The sequence below is a fragment of the Pseudophryne corroboree genome, chromosome 1, assembly GCF_028390025.1.
Source record: "Pseudophryne corroboree isolate aPseCor3 chromosome 1, aPseCor3.hap2, whole genome shotgun sequence".
In the NCBI taxonomy this organism is placed as follows: domain Eukaryota; kingdom Metazoa; phylum Chordata; class Amphibia; order Anura; family Myobatrachidae; genus Pseudophryne; species Pseudophryne corroboree.
The window spans coordinates 519,328,861-519,347,635 of NC_086444.1; the positions used below are offsets into that span (position 1 = coordinate 519,328,861).

The window sequence follows — 18,775 nt, forward strand, 5'->3', positions numbered from 1 at the left end:
TTTGAGTTTGGCAATTGTTTACTGGAAGTGTGTGTTTTGTGTGAATGAATAAGATTTGCCACTTTCTAGGATAAACCATGTGCCATGAGACGCTTGGTACGACTTAGAAACACCGCCATGGGTAGCGGTGTTTACTTTTTCCTAAAACGTGTCCTAGTCTCATTGTAGCGACATGTAAAGTCGCTCACAGTGCACCAACAACGTTTGGTTACTGCTTTTGTCGCACAGGAATTGGTATACAATGGGTGAGTCTCCAGAAAGTGAACCTTTTAAACTGGTCTGTTAAGAAATTGTTGTTATATGAAAACGTAATTGCTTAGTAGCAATACCTTACCCTATAATTTAAGACCCACTAAAATCTTAGTATTTTGTAGAAGTGTGTCCTTTGACATTGTGTAGCTGTCCCATGCATCACAAAGAATCTCCCCAATGTGCATAAAGTTTCAGATTAAGTATAACGAAATGTAGCTAGAGCAGTGTTTTTCAACCACTGTGCCGTGACACACTAGTGTGCCCTGAGCAGTCTCCAGGTGTGCCGCCATAGAAGCACAGCCAAGCCCATCAGTGTTTTGCCGCTACTGAGGCTCTGGAACGATGAATACTGGTGGGTTTAGTGGTTGCAGAGCCAGTTCTCATTTTGGGCCCGGGCAGTGTTGGGCTCTTCTGGCTTTCTCAGATGTGGCTCAGGCGTTACCTATGGAGAAGCTGCGACATGATATCCTAGGACACGCAACTGCACCATGCATCACCATTATATTTGAGTGTGCCTCGGCAATATTTAAATCTTGTTCAGGGTGCCGCGAGTTGTGAAAGGTTGAAAATCTCTGAGCTAGAGGAATGCCGTGGCCGCTCGTATCGGATCCTTTTTACCCTGATTTGTGACTTAATCACACACAGAAGTACAAGTAATGCCACGTCCAGTTGTTTCCACTGCACCCTTGCAATAAAGTTTTGCCGCTTTAGTGATGCAGATAAGATACATTATTTTTAGAGACATTTGGCGCTGTTAAGTTGCAAAGTCCATGGTGTGCCAAATAGCCCTGTTTGGTGTGATTTGAGCAAAGGTGTATGAGGGCACAATTGCAGACGTTCCTTTGTTTTAGATATTGTGGAATATTATTATTATTACTACTACTACTACCAGTTATTTATATAGCATACACATATTCCGCAATCACACATCAGTAGTCTTGATGCATACAACACTGTATACTTTTTTCTGTTTAGTTTGTATTTTTACTGTATTTTTTTCTTTATTTTGTTTTTTGGTTTTTTTTTTCCCCTGTCTTTTGGCTATGTGGTAAAAATAATGAATATTCTTATTGGTAGTAACAGAAGCAAATATAGTGGTGGATGCTCAATTAAGCTTAGTGATATCATTCAGGTGCTTGAAAGGGAGGGGTATTTCTAAGCAAGAAAAAACACATTTTGTTTCCCCCAGCACCCTGAATGATAGCAGTAACCATATATAAATCCCATACAATTATCTTAGAATTCAGAGATCTCGGTTACATATATCTGCGCAAATGTATGTGTAAGCCCCCAAGCCGCGTCAAGGCCTCTCTGTATATATATTGGGGGTCACTAGCGCTATATCTAGGTGCAGGGCGTGGCACCCAAAAAAATCAGCATTAGCCAGACAGCCCAGGGCAGCATACCAGTGAAAAAACTATAATGTTAATAGATTAGTGTTTAAGAAGCCGAAGCTATAGAGAAAGTGATACAAAAATCAGATGTAATTAAAATAAGAAATAGTGTTAAAGAAATTAGTATGTGATAAGTATTAATGTAAGGGTATGCCACACTAGAGCCATCCAGCTCTGCCAATCCAGGGGCACCACATCCCACACCTCTACAACCCCAATCTGGGTCTACTGTATGTTTAACCAGCAAGGAGCCACATGATAATGGCTCCCTGCTACAATAGATCTAAGCTAAGAGCTACCCACCTTGGAGCAACCCCATAATGCTCCATATGGCATGTCAGGACCTGCATCTCCTCCTAATGCAAGCTCCTCTCTGCCTCTCACAACAAGCAAATATAGTGGTGGATGCTCAATTAGCTTATACCCCTTTTCCACTAGCTTTAAAAACACGGGTAAATGCGCGGGGGCACGCATTTACCCGTGTTTTTTCCTAGTGGAAAAGGGTCCCCCTGCAAATTCCCAGATCAAGTGATCCGGGAATCCTACCCGGTAAGCTGTGTAGTGTGAATGGGAGCCGTATCGAGGCGACACGGCTCCCGTTCACAGTGAATGGAAGGGCGGCGCTGGGAGATCATGTAATCTCCCAGCGCCGCCCCTGCCGCGTCAGCAGCAGCGTCACCAACCCGGCAATATGCCGGGTTGGTGAGCACTGTGGGAAAGGGGGCTGTAGCACGGGTTGCAGCCGTGTCAGGCTCCCGGCTGCGATCCGTGCTGCAGATGGAAAAGGGGTATTAGTGATATCATTCAGGTGCTTGAAAGGGAGGGGTATTTCTAAGCAAGAAAAAAACACATTTTGTTTCCCCCAGCACCCTGATTGATATCAGTAACCAGGTATAAATCCCATACAATATCTTAGAATTCAAAGATCTCGGTTACATATATCTGCGCAAATGTATCTGTAAGCCCCCAAGCCGTAACAGAAGCACCTGATGTTCATGAGCACATTACATTGTTTTATATAATAATTATATAATTATTAGGGTCAGGATTTTAGGATCTTAATAAAGAAAATTAGGGTTTTTTTCAATCCATGTTTTAGGATTTTATAGGTTTTTAAAATTTAAGTCTAAGAATTTAAACTTTGTATGAAAAGAAAACAAAACCACACAACAAATCATTGTGTGAAACAATGGGGGGAATTCAACTGTTTGAAAAATTGGTTGAGTGTCTGTTTTTTTCCTGTCTATTAGATAGGGGGGGGAAAGACATCCAACTGACTTTTCAAACAATTGAATATCGCCCAATGTGTGTCTATATTATAGATGTGTCCTGCTACTTCCTTGCTACGTTTGCTTCTGCGATGCATTATGCCGCTGGAAGCTGGGATCCATTTGCAGTTCCGGCTTTCCCACAGAAGCAAATGGATCGCGGATGTGTACATACGCTCGCACCTGCAAGTCTTGGAAGCCGGCAGTCACGCTGCGTACGCTACGCAGCAAGGCTGTAACAGGACACTTCTGTATACCTCCCAACTTTTGCTTCTCCTGGGTTGGGAAATAGGGTTGTGGCCTTGGGTGGGAGGACATGGCCTCTGAGAGGGTGTGGCATTGGGTGTGCGGGCATGTCCTCTGAGTGGGTGTGACCTCACAGCATGACCCTGTATGCAGCATTTTTGGGGGCGTACCCAGCACTCCCTGAGCAGATGGGCCGCCTCCAGCTCATCTCCCTGCACTGAATAGATACCGGCATCTATTCAGGGATAACTTGCTGCTTTGCAGGGGAAATCTGGTCTTTAGGTCGACAGGGTTTTGGTCGACTGTTTTGGTCGACAGGGTTTCTAGGTCGACAGGGTCTTTAGGTCGACATGTTCTAGGTCGACAGGTCAAAAGGTCGACATGATTTTTTCACTCTTTTTTCCTCTGACGTCCTAGTGGATGCTGGGAACTCCGTAAGGACCATGGGGAATAGACGGGCTCCGCAGGAGACTGGGCACTCTAAAAGAAAGATTAGGTACTGTCTGGTGTGCACTGTCTCCTCCCTCTATGCCCCTCCTCCAGACCTCAGTTAGAATCTGTGCCTGGCCAGAGCTGGGTGCTCCTAGTGGGCTCTACTGAGCTTGCTAGAAAGAAAGTATTTGTTAGGTTTTTTATTTTCAGTGAGATCTGCTGGCAACAGACTGCTACGTGGGACTGAGGGGAGAGAAGCAAACCTACCTGCTTGCAGCTAGCTTGTTCTTCTTAGGCTACTGGACACCATTAGCTCCAGAGGGTTCGAACACAGGGCCTGACCTCGATCGTCCGTTCCCGGAGCCGCGCCGCCGTCCCCCTTGCAGAGCCAGAAGACAGAAGAAGCGATGAAATCGGCGGCAGAAGACTCCTGTCTTCATTAAGCACACCACACACCCCGGTCACTGTAGGGTGCTGGGGGGGGGCGGGGCGGCGGCGCCCTGGGCAGCAATTATAATACCTTTTGGCATAAAATACACATAATACAGTCAGTTAACTGTATATGTGTAAAACCCCCCGCCATTAAGTTACAGAAAACGCGGGACAGAAGCCCGCCGCTGAGGGGGCGGGGCTTCTTCCTCAGCACACCAGCGCCATTTTCCCTTTACAGCTCCGCTGGAAGCAGCTCCCCAGGCTCTCCCCTGCAGTATCCTGATACAAGAAGGGTAAAAAAGAGAGGGGGGGCACATAAATTTAGGCGCAAATAAGATATTTAAGCAGCTATTGGGTAAATCACTTTTTATAGTGTGAATCCCTGTGTTATATAGCGCTGTGGTGTGTGCTGGCATACTCTCTCTCTCTGTCTCCCCAAAGGACTTTGTGGGTCCTGTCCTCAGTCTGAGCATTCCCTGTGTGTGTGCGGTGTGTCGGTACGGCTGTGTCGACATGTTTGATGAGGAGGGTTACGTGGAGGCGGAGCAAGGGCAGATAAATGTGGTGTCGCCCCCGACGGGGCCGACACCTGATTGGATGGATATGTGGAAGGTCTTAACCGACAGTGTCAACTCCTTACATAAAAGGTTCGATGACGCAGCAGCCTTGGGACAGCCGGGGTCTCAGCCCGCGCCTGCCCAGGCGACTCAGAAGCCGTCGGGGGCTCATAAACGCCCGCTAGCTCAGATGGTAGACACAGATGTCGACACGGAGTCTGACTCCAGTGTAGATGAGGATGAGACAAATGTACAGTCAACAAAGGCCATCCGATGAATGATTACTGCAATGAAAGATGTATTGCACATTTCTGACATTAACCCGGTTACCACCAAGAGGGGTATTATGTTTGGGGAGAAAAAGCAGCCAGTGACTTTTCCCCCATCTGATGAATTAAATGAATTGTGTGAAGAAGCGTGGAGTTCCCCTGATAAGAAACTAGTGATTTCTAAGAGGTTACTGATGGCGTACCCTTGCCCGCCAACGGATAGGTTACGTTGGGAAACATCCCCTAGGGTGGACAAGGCGCTCACACGCTTATCTAAAAGGGTGGCACTGCCGTCTCAGGATAGGGCCGCCCTAAAGGAGCCTGCGGATAGAAAGCAGGAAGCTATCCTGAAGTCTGTGTATACATACTCTGGTACTCTACTGAGACCTGCTATTGCTTCAGCCTGGATGTGTAGTGCTGCAGCAGCATGGACTGATACCCTGTCAGACAACATTGATTCCCTCGACAGGGATACTGCTTTGCTAACCCTCGAACATATAAAAGACGTCGTCTTATATATGCGGGATGCCCAGAGGGACATTTGCCTGCTGGCATCTAGAATTAATGCAATGTCCATTTCTGCCAGGAGAGTATTATGGACTCGGCAGTGGACAGGTGATGCTGATTCTAAAAAAACACATGGAGGTTTTGCCTTATAAGGGTGAGGAATTGTTTGGGGACGGTCTCTCGGACCTCGTATCCACAGCAACAGCTGGGAAGTCAACTTTTTTGCCTCAGGTTCCCTCACAGCCTAAGAAAGCACCGTATTATCAAGTGCAGTCCTTTCGGCCTCAGAAAGGCAAGCGGGTCAGAGGAGCATCCTTTCTGGCCAGAGGCAATGGTAGAGGAAAGAAGCTGCACCAGGCAGCCAGTTCCCAGGAACAAAAATCCTCCCCTGCTTCCACTAAGTCCACCGCATGACGTTGGGGCTCCACAGGCGGAGCCTGGTGCGGTGGGGGCGCGTCTCCGAAACTTCAGCAACCAGTGGGTTCGCTCACAAGTGGATCTATGGGCTGTACAAATTGTATCTCAGGGATACAAGCTGGAGTTCGAGGCGACTCCCCCTCGCCGTTACCTCAAATCTGCCTTGCCAGCTGCTCCCAGGGAAAGGGAGGTAGTACTGGCGGCAATTCACAAGCTGTACCTCCAGCAGGTGATAATCAAGGTCCCCCTCCTTCAACAGGGAAGGGGTTACTATTCCACAATGTTTGTGGTACCGAAACCGGACGGTTCGGTGAGACCCATTCTGAATTTAAAGTCCTTGAACACTTATATAAAGAAATTTAAGTTCAAAATGGAATCGCTCAGAGCGGTCATTGCAAGCCTGGAAGAGGGGGATTTAATGGTGTCGCTGGACATCAAAGATGCTTACTTGCATGTCCCCATTTACCCACCTCACCAGGAGTACCTCAGATTTGTGGTACAGGACTGTCATTACCAATTCCAGACGTTGCCGTTTGGCCTGTCCACGGCACCGAGAATATTTACCAAGGTAATGGCCGAAATGATGATACTCCTTCGGAAGAAGGGAGTTATTATTATCCCGTACTTGGACGATCTCCTCATAAAGGCGAGGTCCAGAGAGCAGTTGTTGGTCAGCGTAGCACTCTCTCAGGAAGTGTTGCAACAGCACGGCTGGATTCTGAATATCCCAAAGTCGCAGCTGATTCCTGCGACGCGTCTGCTTTTCCTGGGCATGATTCTGGACACAGAACAGCAGAAGGTGTTTCTCCCGGTGGAGAAGGCTCAGGAATTGTCATCTCTGGTCAGGGACCTCCTGAAACCAAAACAGGTGTCGGTGCATCACTGCACGCGAGTCCTGGGAAAGATGGTGGCTTCTTACGAAGCAATTCCCTTCGGCAGGTTCCATGCAAGGATCTTTCAGTGGGATCTGTTGGACAAATGGTCCGGATCGCATCTTCAGATGCATCGGTTGATCACCCTGTCCCCAAGGGCCAGGGTGTCTCTGCTGTGGTGGCTGCAGAGTGCTCATCTTCTCGAGGGCCGCAGGTTCGGCATACAGGACTGGGTCCTGGTAACCACGGGTGCAAGCCTCCGAGGATGGGGGGGCAGTCACTCAGGGAAGAAACTTCCAAGGCCAGTGGTCAAGTCTGGAGATTTCACTACACATAAATATACTGGAACTAAAGGCCATTTACAACGCCCGGAGGCAAGCAGAGCCCCTGCTTCAAAACTAACCAGTACTGATTCAGTCAGACAACATCACGGCGGTCGCCCATGTAAACCGCCAGGGCGGCACAAGAAGCAGGATGGCAATGGCAGAAGCCACAAGGATTCTTCGATGGGCGGAGAATCACGTGCTAGCACTGTCAGCAGTGTTCATTCCGGGAGTGGACAACTGGGAAGCAGACTTCCTCAGCAGGCACGACCTCCACCCGGGAGAGTGGGGACTTCATCAAGAAGTCTTCACACAGATTGTAAATCGCTGGGAACTGCCACAGGTGGACATGATGGCGTCCCGCCTCAACAAAAAGCTAAAAAAAATATTGCGCCAGGTCAAGGGACCCTCAGGCGATAGCTGTGGACGCACTAATGACACCGTGGGTGTACCAGTCGGTTTATGTGTTCCCTCCTCTTCCTCTCATACCCAAGGTACTGAGGATAGTAAGAAAGAGAGGAGTAAGAACTATAGTCCTCGTTCCGGATTGGCCAAGAAGAACTTGGTACCCAGAACTACAAGAAATTATCTCAGTGGACCCATGGCCTCTGCCTCTCAGACAGGACCTGTTACAGCAGGGGCCCTGTCTGTTCCAAGACTTACCGCGGCTGCGTTTGACGGCATGGCGGTTGAACGCCGGATCCTAGCGGAAAAGGGCATTCTGGATGAAGTTATTCCTACGCTGATAAAGGCTAGGAAAGACGTGACAGCAAAACATTATCACCGTATATGGCGAAAATATGTTGCTTGGTGTGAGGCCAGGAAGGCCCCTACAGAGGAATTCCAGCTGGGTCGATTCCTGCACTTCCTACAGTCGGGAGTGACTATGGGCCTAAAATTAGGATCCATAAAGGTCCAGATTTCGGCCCTATCTATTTTCTTTCAAAAAGAACTGGCTTCACTGCCTGAAGTTCAGACGTTTGTTAAGGGAGTGCTGCATATTCAGCCCCCTTTTGTGCCTCCAGTGGCACCTTGGGATCTTAACGTTGTGTTGGATTTCCTGAAATCACACTGGTTTGAGCCACTTAAGACCGTGAAGCTAAAGTATCTCACGTGGAAGGTGGTCATGCTGTTGGCCTTGGCTTCAGCTAGGCGTGTGTCAGAATTGGCGGCTTTGTCATGTAAAAGCCCGTATCTGATCTTCCATATGGACAGGGCAGAATTGAGGACTCGTCCCCAATTTCTCCCAAAGGTGGTATCAGCGTTTCATTTGAACCAACCTATTGTGGTGCCTGCGGCTACTCGGGACTTGGAGGCTTCCAAGATCCTGGACGTAGTCCGGGCTTTGAAAATTTATGTTTCCAGGATGGCTGGAGTCAGGAAAACTGACTCGCTCTTTATCCTGCATGCACCCAACAAGCTGGGTGCTCCTGCTTCAAAGCAAACTATTGCTCGCTGGATCTGTTGCACGATTCAGCTGGCACATTCTACGGCTGGACTGCCGCATCCAAAATCAGTAAAAGCCCATTCCACAAGGAAGGTGGGCCCTTCTTGGGCGGCTGCCCGAGGGGTCTCGGCTTTATAGCTTTGCCGAGCTGCTACTTGGTCGGGTTCAAACACATTTGCTAAATTCTACAAGTTTGATACCCTGGCTGAGGAGGACCTTGAGTTTGCTCATTCGGTGTGCAGAGTCGTCCGCACTCTCCCGCCCGTTTGGGAGCTTTGGTTTAATCCCCATGGTCCTTACGGAGTTCCCAGCATCCACTAGGACGTCAGAGAAAATAAGAATTTACTCACCGGTAATTCTATTTCTCGTAGTCCGTAGTGGATGCTGGGCGCCCATCCCAAGTGCGGACTCTCTGCAATACATGTATATAGTTATTGCTTCACTAAAGGGTTATTGTTATGAGCCATCCGTACAAGGAGGCTCAGTTGTTGTTCATACTGTTAACTGGGTATGGTTATCACAAGTTGTACAGTGTGGCTGGTATGAGTCTTACCCTGGATTCCAAATCCTTTCCTTGTTGTGTCAGCTCTTCCGGGCACAGTTTCCCTAACTGAGGTCTGGAGGAGGGGCATAGAGGGAGGAGCCAGTGCACACCAGATAGTACCTAATCTTTCTTTTAGAGTGCCCAGTCTCCTGCGGAGCCCGTCTATTCCCCATGGTCCTTACGGAGTTCCCAGTATCCACTACGGACTACGAGAAATCGAATTACCGGTTAGTAAATTCTTATTTTTTTCATTTTTGGGATTTTTTCATACTTAACGATCCACGTGGACTATGATTGGAACGGTAATCTTTGCCGAGCGAGACACCTTGCCCGAAGCATGGCGAGCGAACACGGTGCACTAATTGAGGTTCCCGGTCACTGTACGGAGAAAACTACACCCAAAAAAATATAAAAAACTCATGTCGACATTTTGACCTGTCGACCTAGCATCCCTGTCGACTACTTACTGTCGACCTTACATACCACACCCTTTGCAGAGCAACGGGTCATCAAAGCCCCCCAAATTTACCCCTAATTTCCCGCCGGCCGGACTCTGCGTCCTGCGGATTGGACAGTGGGACACTGTCTGATCAGCGGGACTGTCTCTCTGGAATTAGGACAGTTTGGAGGTATGCATCTGCATATATGAATTACATATGAAAACTACTCATTCCACACATTTCCACAGTAAATCTGTGTTGTTTCAACTTATGTAACAGAATTAGTTCTTTATACTGTAGTTACTATCAGCAAAAATAGGTAATTTTAGGTACTAACACCCAGATTAGGTCATTTTAGGCCCTGTAGAAATTATGTATGTTATTCCTGGTACATAAAACATAAAAGGAAACTGAAATTTTGAGTGTAATGGGAAATGTTTAGAATAGGTTAGAACCTAATAATTCTGTGCTTAGTAATAATGTATGTGTTATTAGAAATCTTCTTTACATATTCTGGGAACAGGTACTCTTCCGTACTAGCTTATTTCTCTAACTCTGTGTTACGCCCTATCAGGAGGAAGATGAAGTCCCCGATGATGAGACTCTGAATCAGATGATTGCACGTCATGAAGAAGAGTTTGACCTTTTCATGGTAAGCTGTTTCAAAACTATATTTCTGTTTTTACCTCTGGGTTGGTGATGTGTTTTGGCTATATCACTAAAATAGAAAATTTTAATTGAAAAAAAATAAAAAATACATTCAAGAAAATTTCTGTAGGTTGTCCTCTGAAGACATTCTTAAACGATACTGGGTGCCCAGTTGGCATCACTTGTGGTAATCAATGTTTAGAAGGTAATTTTCCAATTTTAACGTTTACAGAGCTGTTTTCAGTCTTTTTTATATTCATATGATCTGTTATTCAGGATGCTAGGGGGTACTGTAAGCATAACTTAAATTTGCTTGCACCTCAGAATTTTAGAACCATAACATCCTGCAAGTCTCTGATAGTTACTTGCACTTAATTGAATTGTCCCCCTTGGAATCCAAAAGTTACTCAGCATTTACATATATTTCTGTTTTTATATTTTGTATAGTATAGTTTGCTTCCAGCAGCCATAAATACCTAATATAGAAAATAATGTATTATTTAACATTTAGTCAAATTGCATTAATGCATTTTCACACAGGGAATAAACCTGGCTTAAATGTTGGCTGTATTTACTCCTGGTTTGATGTAGGTTAAAGTGCACACTTTCATGACCTCTTGCTGTTACTGTTTGAGTTCATACTATGTGTGAACTCAATGGGGAACACCACTCAAATGACCCTCAAAACAGGGATGTGTTGGTTATGAGCTATAATCACTGCACTGGATGAACTAAAAATATTTGGGGGTAGATGTACTAATAGATTGTTTCAAAGCGATCAACATTGTTGTTATTCAGAGCCTGAATCGCACATTTCCTAACAGATGAAATTGTTTTGATTTGTTTTTTTAAAGACAATCTAAAAGTTAAACTGTTAGTAAATGTGTGGTGTGGACCATGAAACAAACCATCAATGTTTATTGATTTGAAACATTCAATATCAATCTTTAGTAAATTTACATCTGGGTTTACAATCTGTCATGGTGTTTGACAGAGCATTCTTCTTACTGTAAAATAGATCATTATTTTAAAATGGTCTTAAACTGCATCTGACAATAAAAAGCTGGAGTTTCTATTGCAGAATCTAAAACACGATATGTTTTGTATGCATACGAGTTTATTATTACTACTATTATTTTTTTTGTTCTAAACTATCCTTAATGTCAGGGCTATTCAAATGCAGACCCTCGGCTACAGTGAACTGGCCCCTCTTGTGCTAGCAGGGTGCTTGGCAGGGCTGGGCTGGCTGGGGGACCTCGTGTGTTGGACCACCATTACCCATTCTGGGCCAGCCTGTTTTACCTTATACGCCTATGTGCGGCCTTTACAACTGTGTCAGTAACTGTACGAGTGCATTGTATCCTACGTATTGTCCTTCCTCCCCAGCCTGTGCATCAGTACTCTGACTCACAGTGGATGCAACCTCACAAACTTGTTACAGCCTATGGCTGGCAGCTTCTTAGTGTCCTGCAGCCATGTCCGCTCACTAGCTTCTTCATTTTCCTAATTAGGCATTAATGTATGATGCACTATAACTCCTTATGGTGTTTTGTAATGCACTTGGGTTTTAGTAAATGTTAATTACTGTATGAATATAGACACCTGTGACTATCTTTAATTGCTAATACTTATGAGCCCTTTTTTTTTGGCCCATATTCTTTCTTATAAATTCCCTAACGCACACCTCCATTACTCACACATCACACCACACCACACAGAAGACAATGGATACAAACACCACTCTAAATTCAAACGCACTTGCAGTCACAATATAAAGATACATCATTCATTACTGCTAGACATGCACTGTCTAGAACCCTTACATAAAAGGGAAAGTATGCCTTTTTGCAGATGAGACAAAGGTATGCACCAGGGTAGACACACCGGGAGGGGTAAAACAAATGATTGTGGATCTAGGTAGACTAGAGGAATGGTGAAGAGTGTGGCAATTACAGTTTAATGCCAAAAAATGCAAAATTGACCAATGCAGATAAATATTAACTCTGAATTCCGATCAGGCGCAATAAATGATAAATATAGCAATTAAATACAGGTTGCGTATCCCATATCCAAATATTCCGAAATACGGACTTTTTTGAGTGAGAGTGAGATAGTGAAACCTTTGTTTTCTGATGGCTCAATGCACACAAACTTTGTTTAATACACAAATTTATTAAAAATATTGTATTAAATGACCTTCAGGCTGTGTGTATAAGCTGTATATGAAACATAAATGAATTGTGTGACTGTAGACACACTTTGTTTAATGCACAAAGTTATAAAAAATATTGGCTAAAATGACCTTCAGGCTGTGTGTATAAGGTGTATATGAAACATAAATGTATTCTGTGCTTAGATTTAGGCCCCATCACCATGATATCTCATTATGGTATGCAATTATTCCAAAATACGGAAAAATCCCATATCCAAAATACCTCTGGTCCCAAGCATTTTGGATAAGGGATACTCAACCTGTAATATAAATTAAAATTATAAATATAATTGATCAGTCTCTTACTTTTGCAGGTCCTACTGGGTAATCTGGAGTATTACCCTTAAACCACACACAATGTTAAGTACTGCAATGAATATAGGCTTAGGAGCGCAAAAAGTTAATACATTTTTAATCAATAAAATTGCATACATATAAATATAAAACAGATAAGCTGTCACAATAATTCAGTGTTCCGTCAATTTATCACTAAAAATTAATTACTGTAAAATTTTTATCCACAGTATATAAACAGCATTAAAGTTCCGTGCTCAGAATAATAGTGTGTCCACCGATTGTAATTAGTACTGCGCTATGATCCACCTCCAATATCGATTAACCCCCTATGTTGAGGGGTAGATTTACCAACAATGTCCTGATCCAGTGTGTTAAACGTAGATCATTTGCTTTGTAGGTGTCTCACTGTTGCAAGTGAAAAACAGCGCTGATACTCACAGTTCCACAGTAACTTGTGATGTTGTATTTAGCTGCAGTTGCCACAGCCGAGTGTAGAAGCTCTCATTAGGCACGGCATACAGCGCACAGCAGGTCCCCTGCTACAGGCGGATTCACAAGTCCTGATGTTCGGACAAGGTAGCTTAGAGAGCTCTCGCCAGTCGCGACATGCAAAGCAACTAAAGAAGAGCAACTAAAATGGTGCATCACAAAACATACCCAGAAAGACTAAAAAAATCTCAGTATGTATAGTTTGGAGCAGAGAGGGGAAAGGGGGGACATGATAGATACTTTCAAATTTACTGTATCAAGGGTTTTAACAAAGTCCAAGAGGGAAATTTTCTTCAAGTGAAGAGAAGTATTAGAACAAGAGGACAAGCGCTGAAACTGGAGGGAGGTAGATTCGGGGGAAATTTGAGGAAAAATTAATTCACAGAAAGGGTAGTGGACAGGTGGAATAGCCTCCCATCAGAGGTGGTAGAGACTAAGACAGTAGAGCAATTTAAACATGGGACAGACATAAGGATAAAGAAATAAGGATCAAATAAGGTTTAAGGTAAAAATATAATAAAAAAGGGGCAAACTAGATGGACCAAGTGGTCTTTATCTGCCATCAAATAATGTTTCTATGTAAAATCTTTAAAGCCACATTGAGCATTTTAGTCTGTTTTGTTTACAGCTCAAATTACTTTGATATTTACTTTACAGCCTGTTTCTCTAACGTCCTAGAGGATGCTGGGACTCCGTAAGGACCATGGGTATAGACGGGCTCCGCAGGAGACATGGGCACTTTAAGAAAGATTTTGACTCTGGGTGTGCACTGGCTCCTCCCTCTATGCCCCTCCTCCAGACCTCAGTTTGAGACTGTGCCCAGAGGAGGATGGGTGCACTGCAGGGAGCTCTCCTGAGTCTCCTGCTAAGAAAGTATCTTTGTTAGGTTTTTTTATTTTCAGGGAGCACTGCTGGCAACAGACTCCCTGCATCGAGGGACTGAGGAGAGAGGAGCAGACCTACTTAAATGATAGGCTCTGCTCCTTAGGCTACTGGACACCATTAGCTCCAGAGGGATTGGAACACAGGTTCGTCCTGGGCGTTCATCCCGGAGCCGCGCCGCCACCGTCATCCTCACAGAGCCGGAAAAAAGAAGAAAGAAGGCTTCAAAGGCGGCAGAAGACTTCGTGAGCTTCACAGAGGTAACGCACAGCACTGCAGCTGTGCGCCATTGCTCCCATACACCTCACATACTCCGGTCACTGTAAGGGTGCAGGGAGCAGGGGGGGCGCCCTGGGCAGCAATGTAAACCTCTCCTATGGCAAAATGAACTATATACATGTACAGGTGGGCACTGTACATGTATATTAAAGAGCCCCCGCCATGTTTTACATGTTTTGAGCGGGACAGAAGCCTGCCGCCGAGGGGGCGGGGCTTCTCCCTCAGCACTCACCAGCGCCATTTTTAATCCACAGCACCGCTGAGAGGAAGCTTCCCAGACTCTCCCCTGCTTGACACACAGTGAAAGAGGGTTTTAAAGTAGAGGGGGGGGGCACATAATTGGCGCGCATATATATATATATATGTGTTGTAGTTCAGAACAGTCCCCATTCAGAACAAGCACGGCACTACAGGACTTTGATGAAAAAGTCCTGTAGTGCCGTGCTTGTTCTGAATGGGGACTGTTCTGAACTACAACACATGTGTTTAATTCAGCAAGGGCACACAGGTGAATGCACGTTAACTATTTGAGTGCCGGATTGTTTTGGATTTATATATATATATACACTATAACAGCGCTACTGGGTAAACATTCTGTGTTTTTTCCTGGGTCATATAGCGCTGGGGTGTGTGCTGGCATACTCTCTCTCTCTCTCTCTGTCTCTGTCTCTCCAAAGGGCCTAAAAGGGGAACCTGTCTTCAGAAAAGAGATTCCCTGTGTGTGTGGAGTGTGTCGGTAGGCGTGTGTCGACATGTTTGACGATGAAGGCTCACCTAAGGAGGAGGGGGAGTGCATGATTGTCAGGTCGCCGTCGGCAACGCCGACACCGGACTGGATGGATATGTGGAATGTCTTGAATGCTAATGTAAATTTATTACATTAGACAAAGCTGAGGCTAGGGAACAGTCAGTGGCACCGGGACCTTCCGGGTCTAAAAAGCGCACATTATCCCAGATCACTGACACAGATACCGACACGGATTCAGATTCCAGTGTCGACTATGAGGATGCAAAGTTACAGCCAAAAGTGGCTAAGGGTATTCGTTACATGATTATTGCAATTAAAGAGATTTTGCATATCACGGAGGAACCCCCTGTCCCTGACACGAGGGTACACATGTATAAAGAGAAAAAACCTGAGGTCACCTTTCCGTCCTCATATGAGCTAAGCGAATTGTGCGAAAAGGCTAGGGAATCTCCAGACAGGAGATTACAAGTTTCCAAGAGGATTCTTATGGCGTATCCCTTCCCACAAAAGGACAGGATACGATGGGAATCTTCGCCTAAAGTAGACAAGGCGTTGACACGCTTATCAAAGAAGGTAGCACTGCCATCCCAGGATACGGCTACCCTCAAGGATCCTGCTGATCGTAAGCAGTAAGTTACCATGAAGTACATTTACACACATTCTGGTACTATTATTAGACCGGCTATGGCATTGGCCTGGGTTTGTAGTGCTGTCGCAGCATGGACAGATTCCTTATCTACGGAGATTGAGACCCTAGATAAGGATACCATTTTAATGACCCTAGGGCATATCAAGGATGCTGCGTTATATATGAGGGATGCTCGAAGAGACATTTGTTTACGAAGCTCCAGAATAAATGCTATGTCTATTTCTGCTAGGCGACTCTTGTGGACCCGGCAGTGGACGGGGGATGCCGACTCAAAGCGGCATATGGAGTCGTTGCCCTACAAGGGGGAGGAGTTGTTTGGTGAAGGCCTCTCGGACCTTGTCTCTACTGCTACAGCAGGTAAATCGAATTTTTTGCCTTATGTTCCCCCGCAACCTAAGAAGGCGCCGCATTACCAAATGCAGTTCTTTCGTTCCAATAAAAACAAAAAGGTACAGGGTTTGTCCTTTCTTGCCAGAAGTAAAGGCAGGGGAAAAAAGCTACACACAGCTAGTTCCCAGGAGCAGAAGTCCTCCCCATGCGTCTGCAAAACCCACCGCATGACGCTGGGGCTTCCCTGGGGGAGTCAGCTCAAGTGGGGGCATGTCTTCGATTTTTCAGCCACATCTGGGTCCACTCACAGGTGGATCCCTGGGCAATAGAGATTGTTTCCCGGGGATACAACCTGGAATTCGAAGAGGTGCCTCCTCGCCGGTTTTTCAAATCGGCCCTACCAGCTTCTCCTTCAGAGAGGGAGTTAGTGTTACATGCAATTCAAAAATTGTGTCTTCAGCAGGTGATAATCAAGGTTCCCCTTCTGCAACAAGGGAAGGGGTATTACTCAACCCTGTTTGTAGTCCCGAAACCGGACGGTTCGGTCAGACCCATTTTGAATTTAAAATCCCTGAACCTGTACTTAAAAAGGTTCAAGTTCAAGATGGAATCGCTCAGAGCGGTCATCGCCAGCCTGGAGGGGGGGGGGATTGGATGGTTTCCCTGGACATAAAGGATGCTTACCTTCATGTTCCGATATTCACCCCTCACCAGGCGTTCCTGAGATTTGCAGTGCAGGACTGTCACTACCAATTTCAGACGTTGCCGTTTGGGCTTTCCACGGCCCCGAGGATTTTTACCAAGGTAATGGCGGAGATGATGGTGCTCCTGCGCAAGCAGCGTGTCACAATTATCCCATACTTGTACGATCTCCTCATAAAGGCGAGATCTCGAGAGAAGTTACTGGAGAGCGTTTCACTGTCTGTGAGGACGTTACAGCAACACGGCTGGATTCTCAATATTCCGAAGTCGCAGCTGGTTCCTACATCGCGTCTGACCTTTTTGGTCCTGATTCTGGACACAGACCAGAAAAAGGTTTTTCTTCCGATGGAAAAGGCTCTGGTCAAGAACCTATTAAAGCCAAAGACGGTTTCAGTGCATCACTGCACACGTGTCCTGGGGAAGATGGTGGCGTCTTACGAGGCCATCCCCTTCGGCAGGTTCCATGCGAGGACTTTTCATTGGGCCCTACTGGGCAAGTGGTCCGGGTCTCATCTACAGATGCATCAAAGGATCGTTCTGTCTTCCAGAGCCAGGGTATCTCTCCTGTGGTGGCTGCACAGTGCTCACCTCCTAGAGGGCCGCAGGTTCGGCATTCAGGATTGGATCCTGGTGACCACGGACGCAAGCCTCCGAGGTTGGGGAGCAGTCACACTGGGAAGAAATTTTCAAGGTCTCTGGTCAAGTCTAGAGACTTGTCTTCACATCAACGTCCTGGAATTGAGGGCCATATACAACGCCCTACATCAAGCGGAGGCATTGCTTCGCGACAAGCCAGTCCTGATTCAGTCGGACAATGTCACAGCAGTAGCTCATGTAAACCGCGAAGGCGGCACAAGGAGCAAGGTGGCAATGGCAGAAGCCACCAGAATTCTTCGCTGGGCGGAAGGTCATGTAAGCGCACTGTCAGCAGTGTTCATTCTAGGAGTGGACAACTGGGAAGCAGACTTCCTCAGTAGACACGACCTGCATCCGGGAGAATGGGGACTTCATCAGGAAGTCTTCGCACAGATCGTGGGTCAGTGGGGACTGCCCCAAATAGACATGATGGCGTCCCGTCTCAACAAAAAGTTAAAGCGGTATTGCGCCAGATCAAGAGACCCTCAGGCGGTAGCGGTAGACGCCCTGGTGACACCTTGGGTGTTCAGGTCGGTCTGTGTGTTTCCTCCTCTTCCTCTCATACCCAAGGTGTTGAGAATAATAAGACAAAGAGGAGTGAGAGCAATCCTCGTGGCTCCGGATTGGCCACGAAGGACTTGGTATCCAGATCTGCAGGAGTTGCTCACAGAAGATCCGTGGCCTCTTCCTCTACGGCAGGACCTGCTGCAACAGGGGCCCTGTCTGTTCCAAGACTGCGTTTGACGGCATGGCGGTTGAACGCCGGATCCTAGCGAAAAAAGGTATTCCGGATGGAGAAAATATGTTTCTTGGTGTGAGGCCAGGAATTCTCCTTCGGATGAGTTCCATTTGGGCCGTCTCCTTCACTTCCTTCAGACTGGAGTGAATTTGGGCCTAAAATTAGGGTCCATAAGGGTTCAAATTTCGGCCTTATCCATTTTCTTTCAAAAAGAATTGGCTTCTCTTCCTGAAGTACAGACTTTTGTGAAGGGAGGGGAAAGAGTTATTTAAAGACTCTGGGCAGTACCATAAACTAGTGGTTCCAATCTTTGTCCTCTTGCTAGTAATTGGCCAGGGCCCCTCACTAGGCACTAATAACCTTATATGATGGCTTTCTTTTTTTGTTTTAGTTATTATGATGATGATTATTTTTTTTTTTATAAAGTGTGGGGGTTTTTCTTTAAATAATTGACCGGTTTGAATAGTACTGTGTTGGAAAATCCACTATCCGTTTAAATCTCCTCCTTGATAGAGGAAAGACTGCCTAAATTGTCAGACACTGAGACCAACAGCTGCTTCTACTCCTCTTTTGCTTTAGGGAACTAAGAGTGGGGATATGTATATTATCTGCAGCTTGCTATCCTGTTCTGTGGGGTCTATTGCAATACTTCTTTAAAGTGCAACATGCTGCGAGTGTGTGAACAAAAATGTTATACCGTCTATTTCCTATACAACTCTACAAATGGTAGATTTGTTTTGAATGAAAGTCTTGGGGAAACTGGT

At 45.9% G+C, this 18,775-nt stretch overlaps 1 protein-coding gene across 6 annotated transcripts in view; it reads left to right on the plus strand.

The window, feature by feature from the left end:
* SMARCA2 (SWI/SNF related, matrix associated, actin dependent regulator of chromatin, subfamily a, member 2) overlaps positions 1–18,775 on the plus strand; it is a 631,684-nt gene that overhangs the window by 437,974 nt on the left and 174,935 nt on the right. For all 6 annotated transcript variants that reach the window (XM_063913944.1, XM_063913943.1, XM_063913946.1 and 3 more), the window contains one exon: positions 9,975–10,052. In XM_063913944.1, the coding sequence (XP_063770014.1) occupies positions 9,975–10,052 (78 nt within the window). The remainder of the gene's footprint in view (positions 1–9,974; positions 10,053–18,775) is intronic.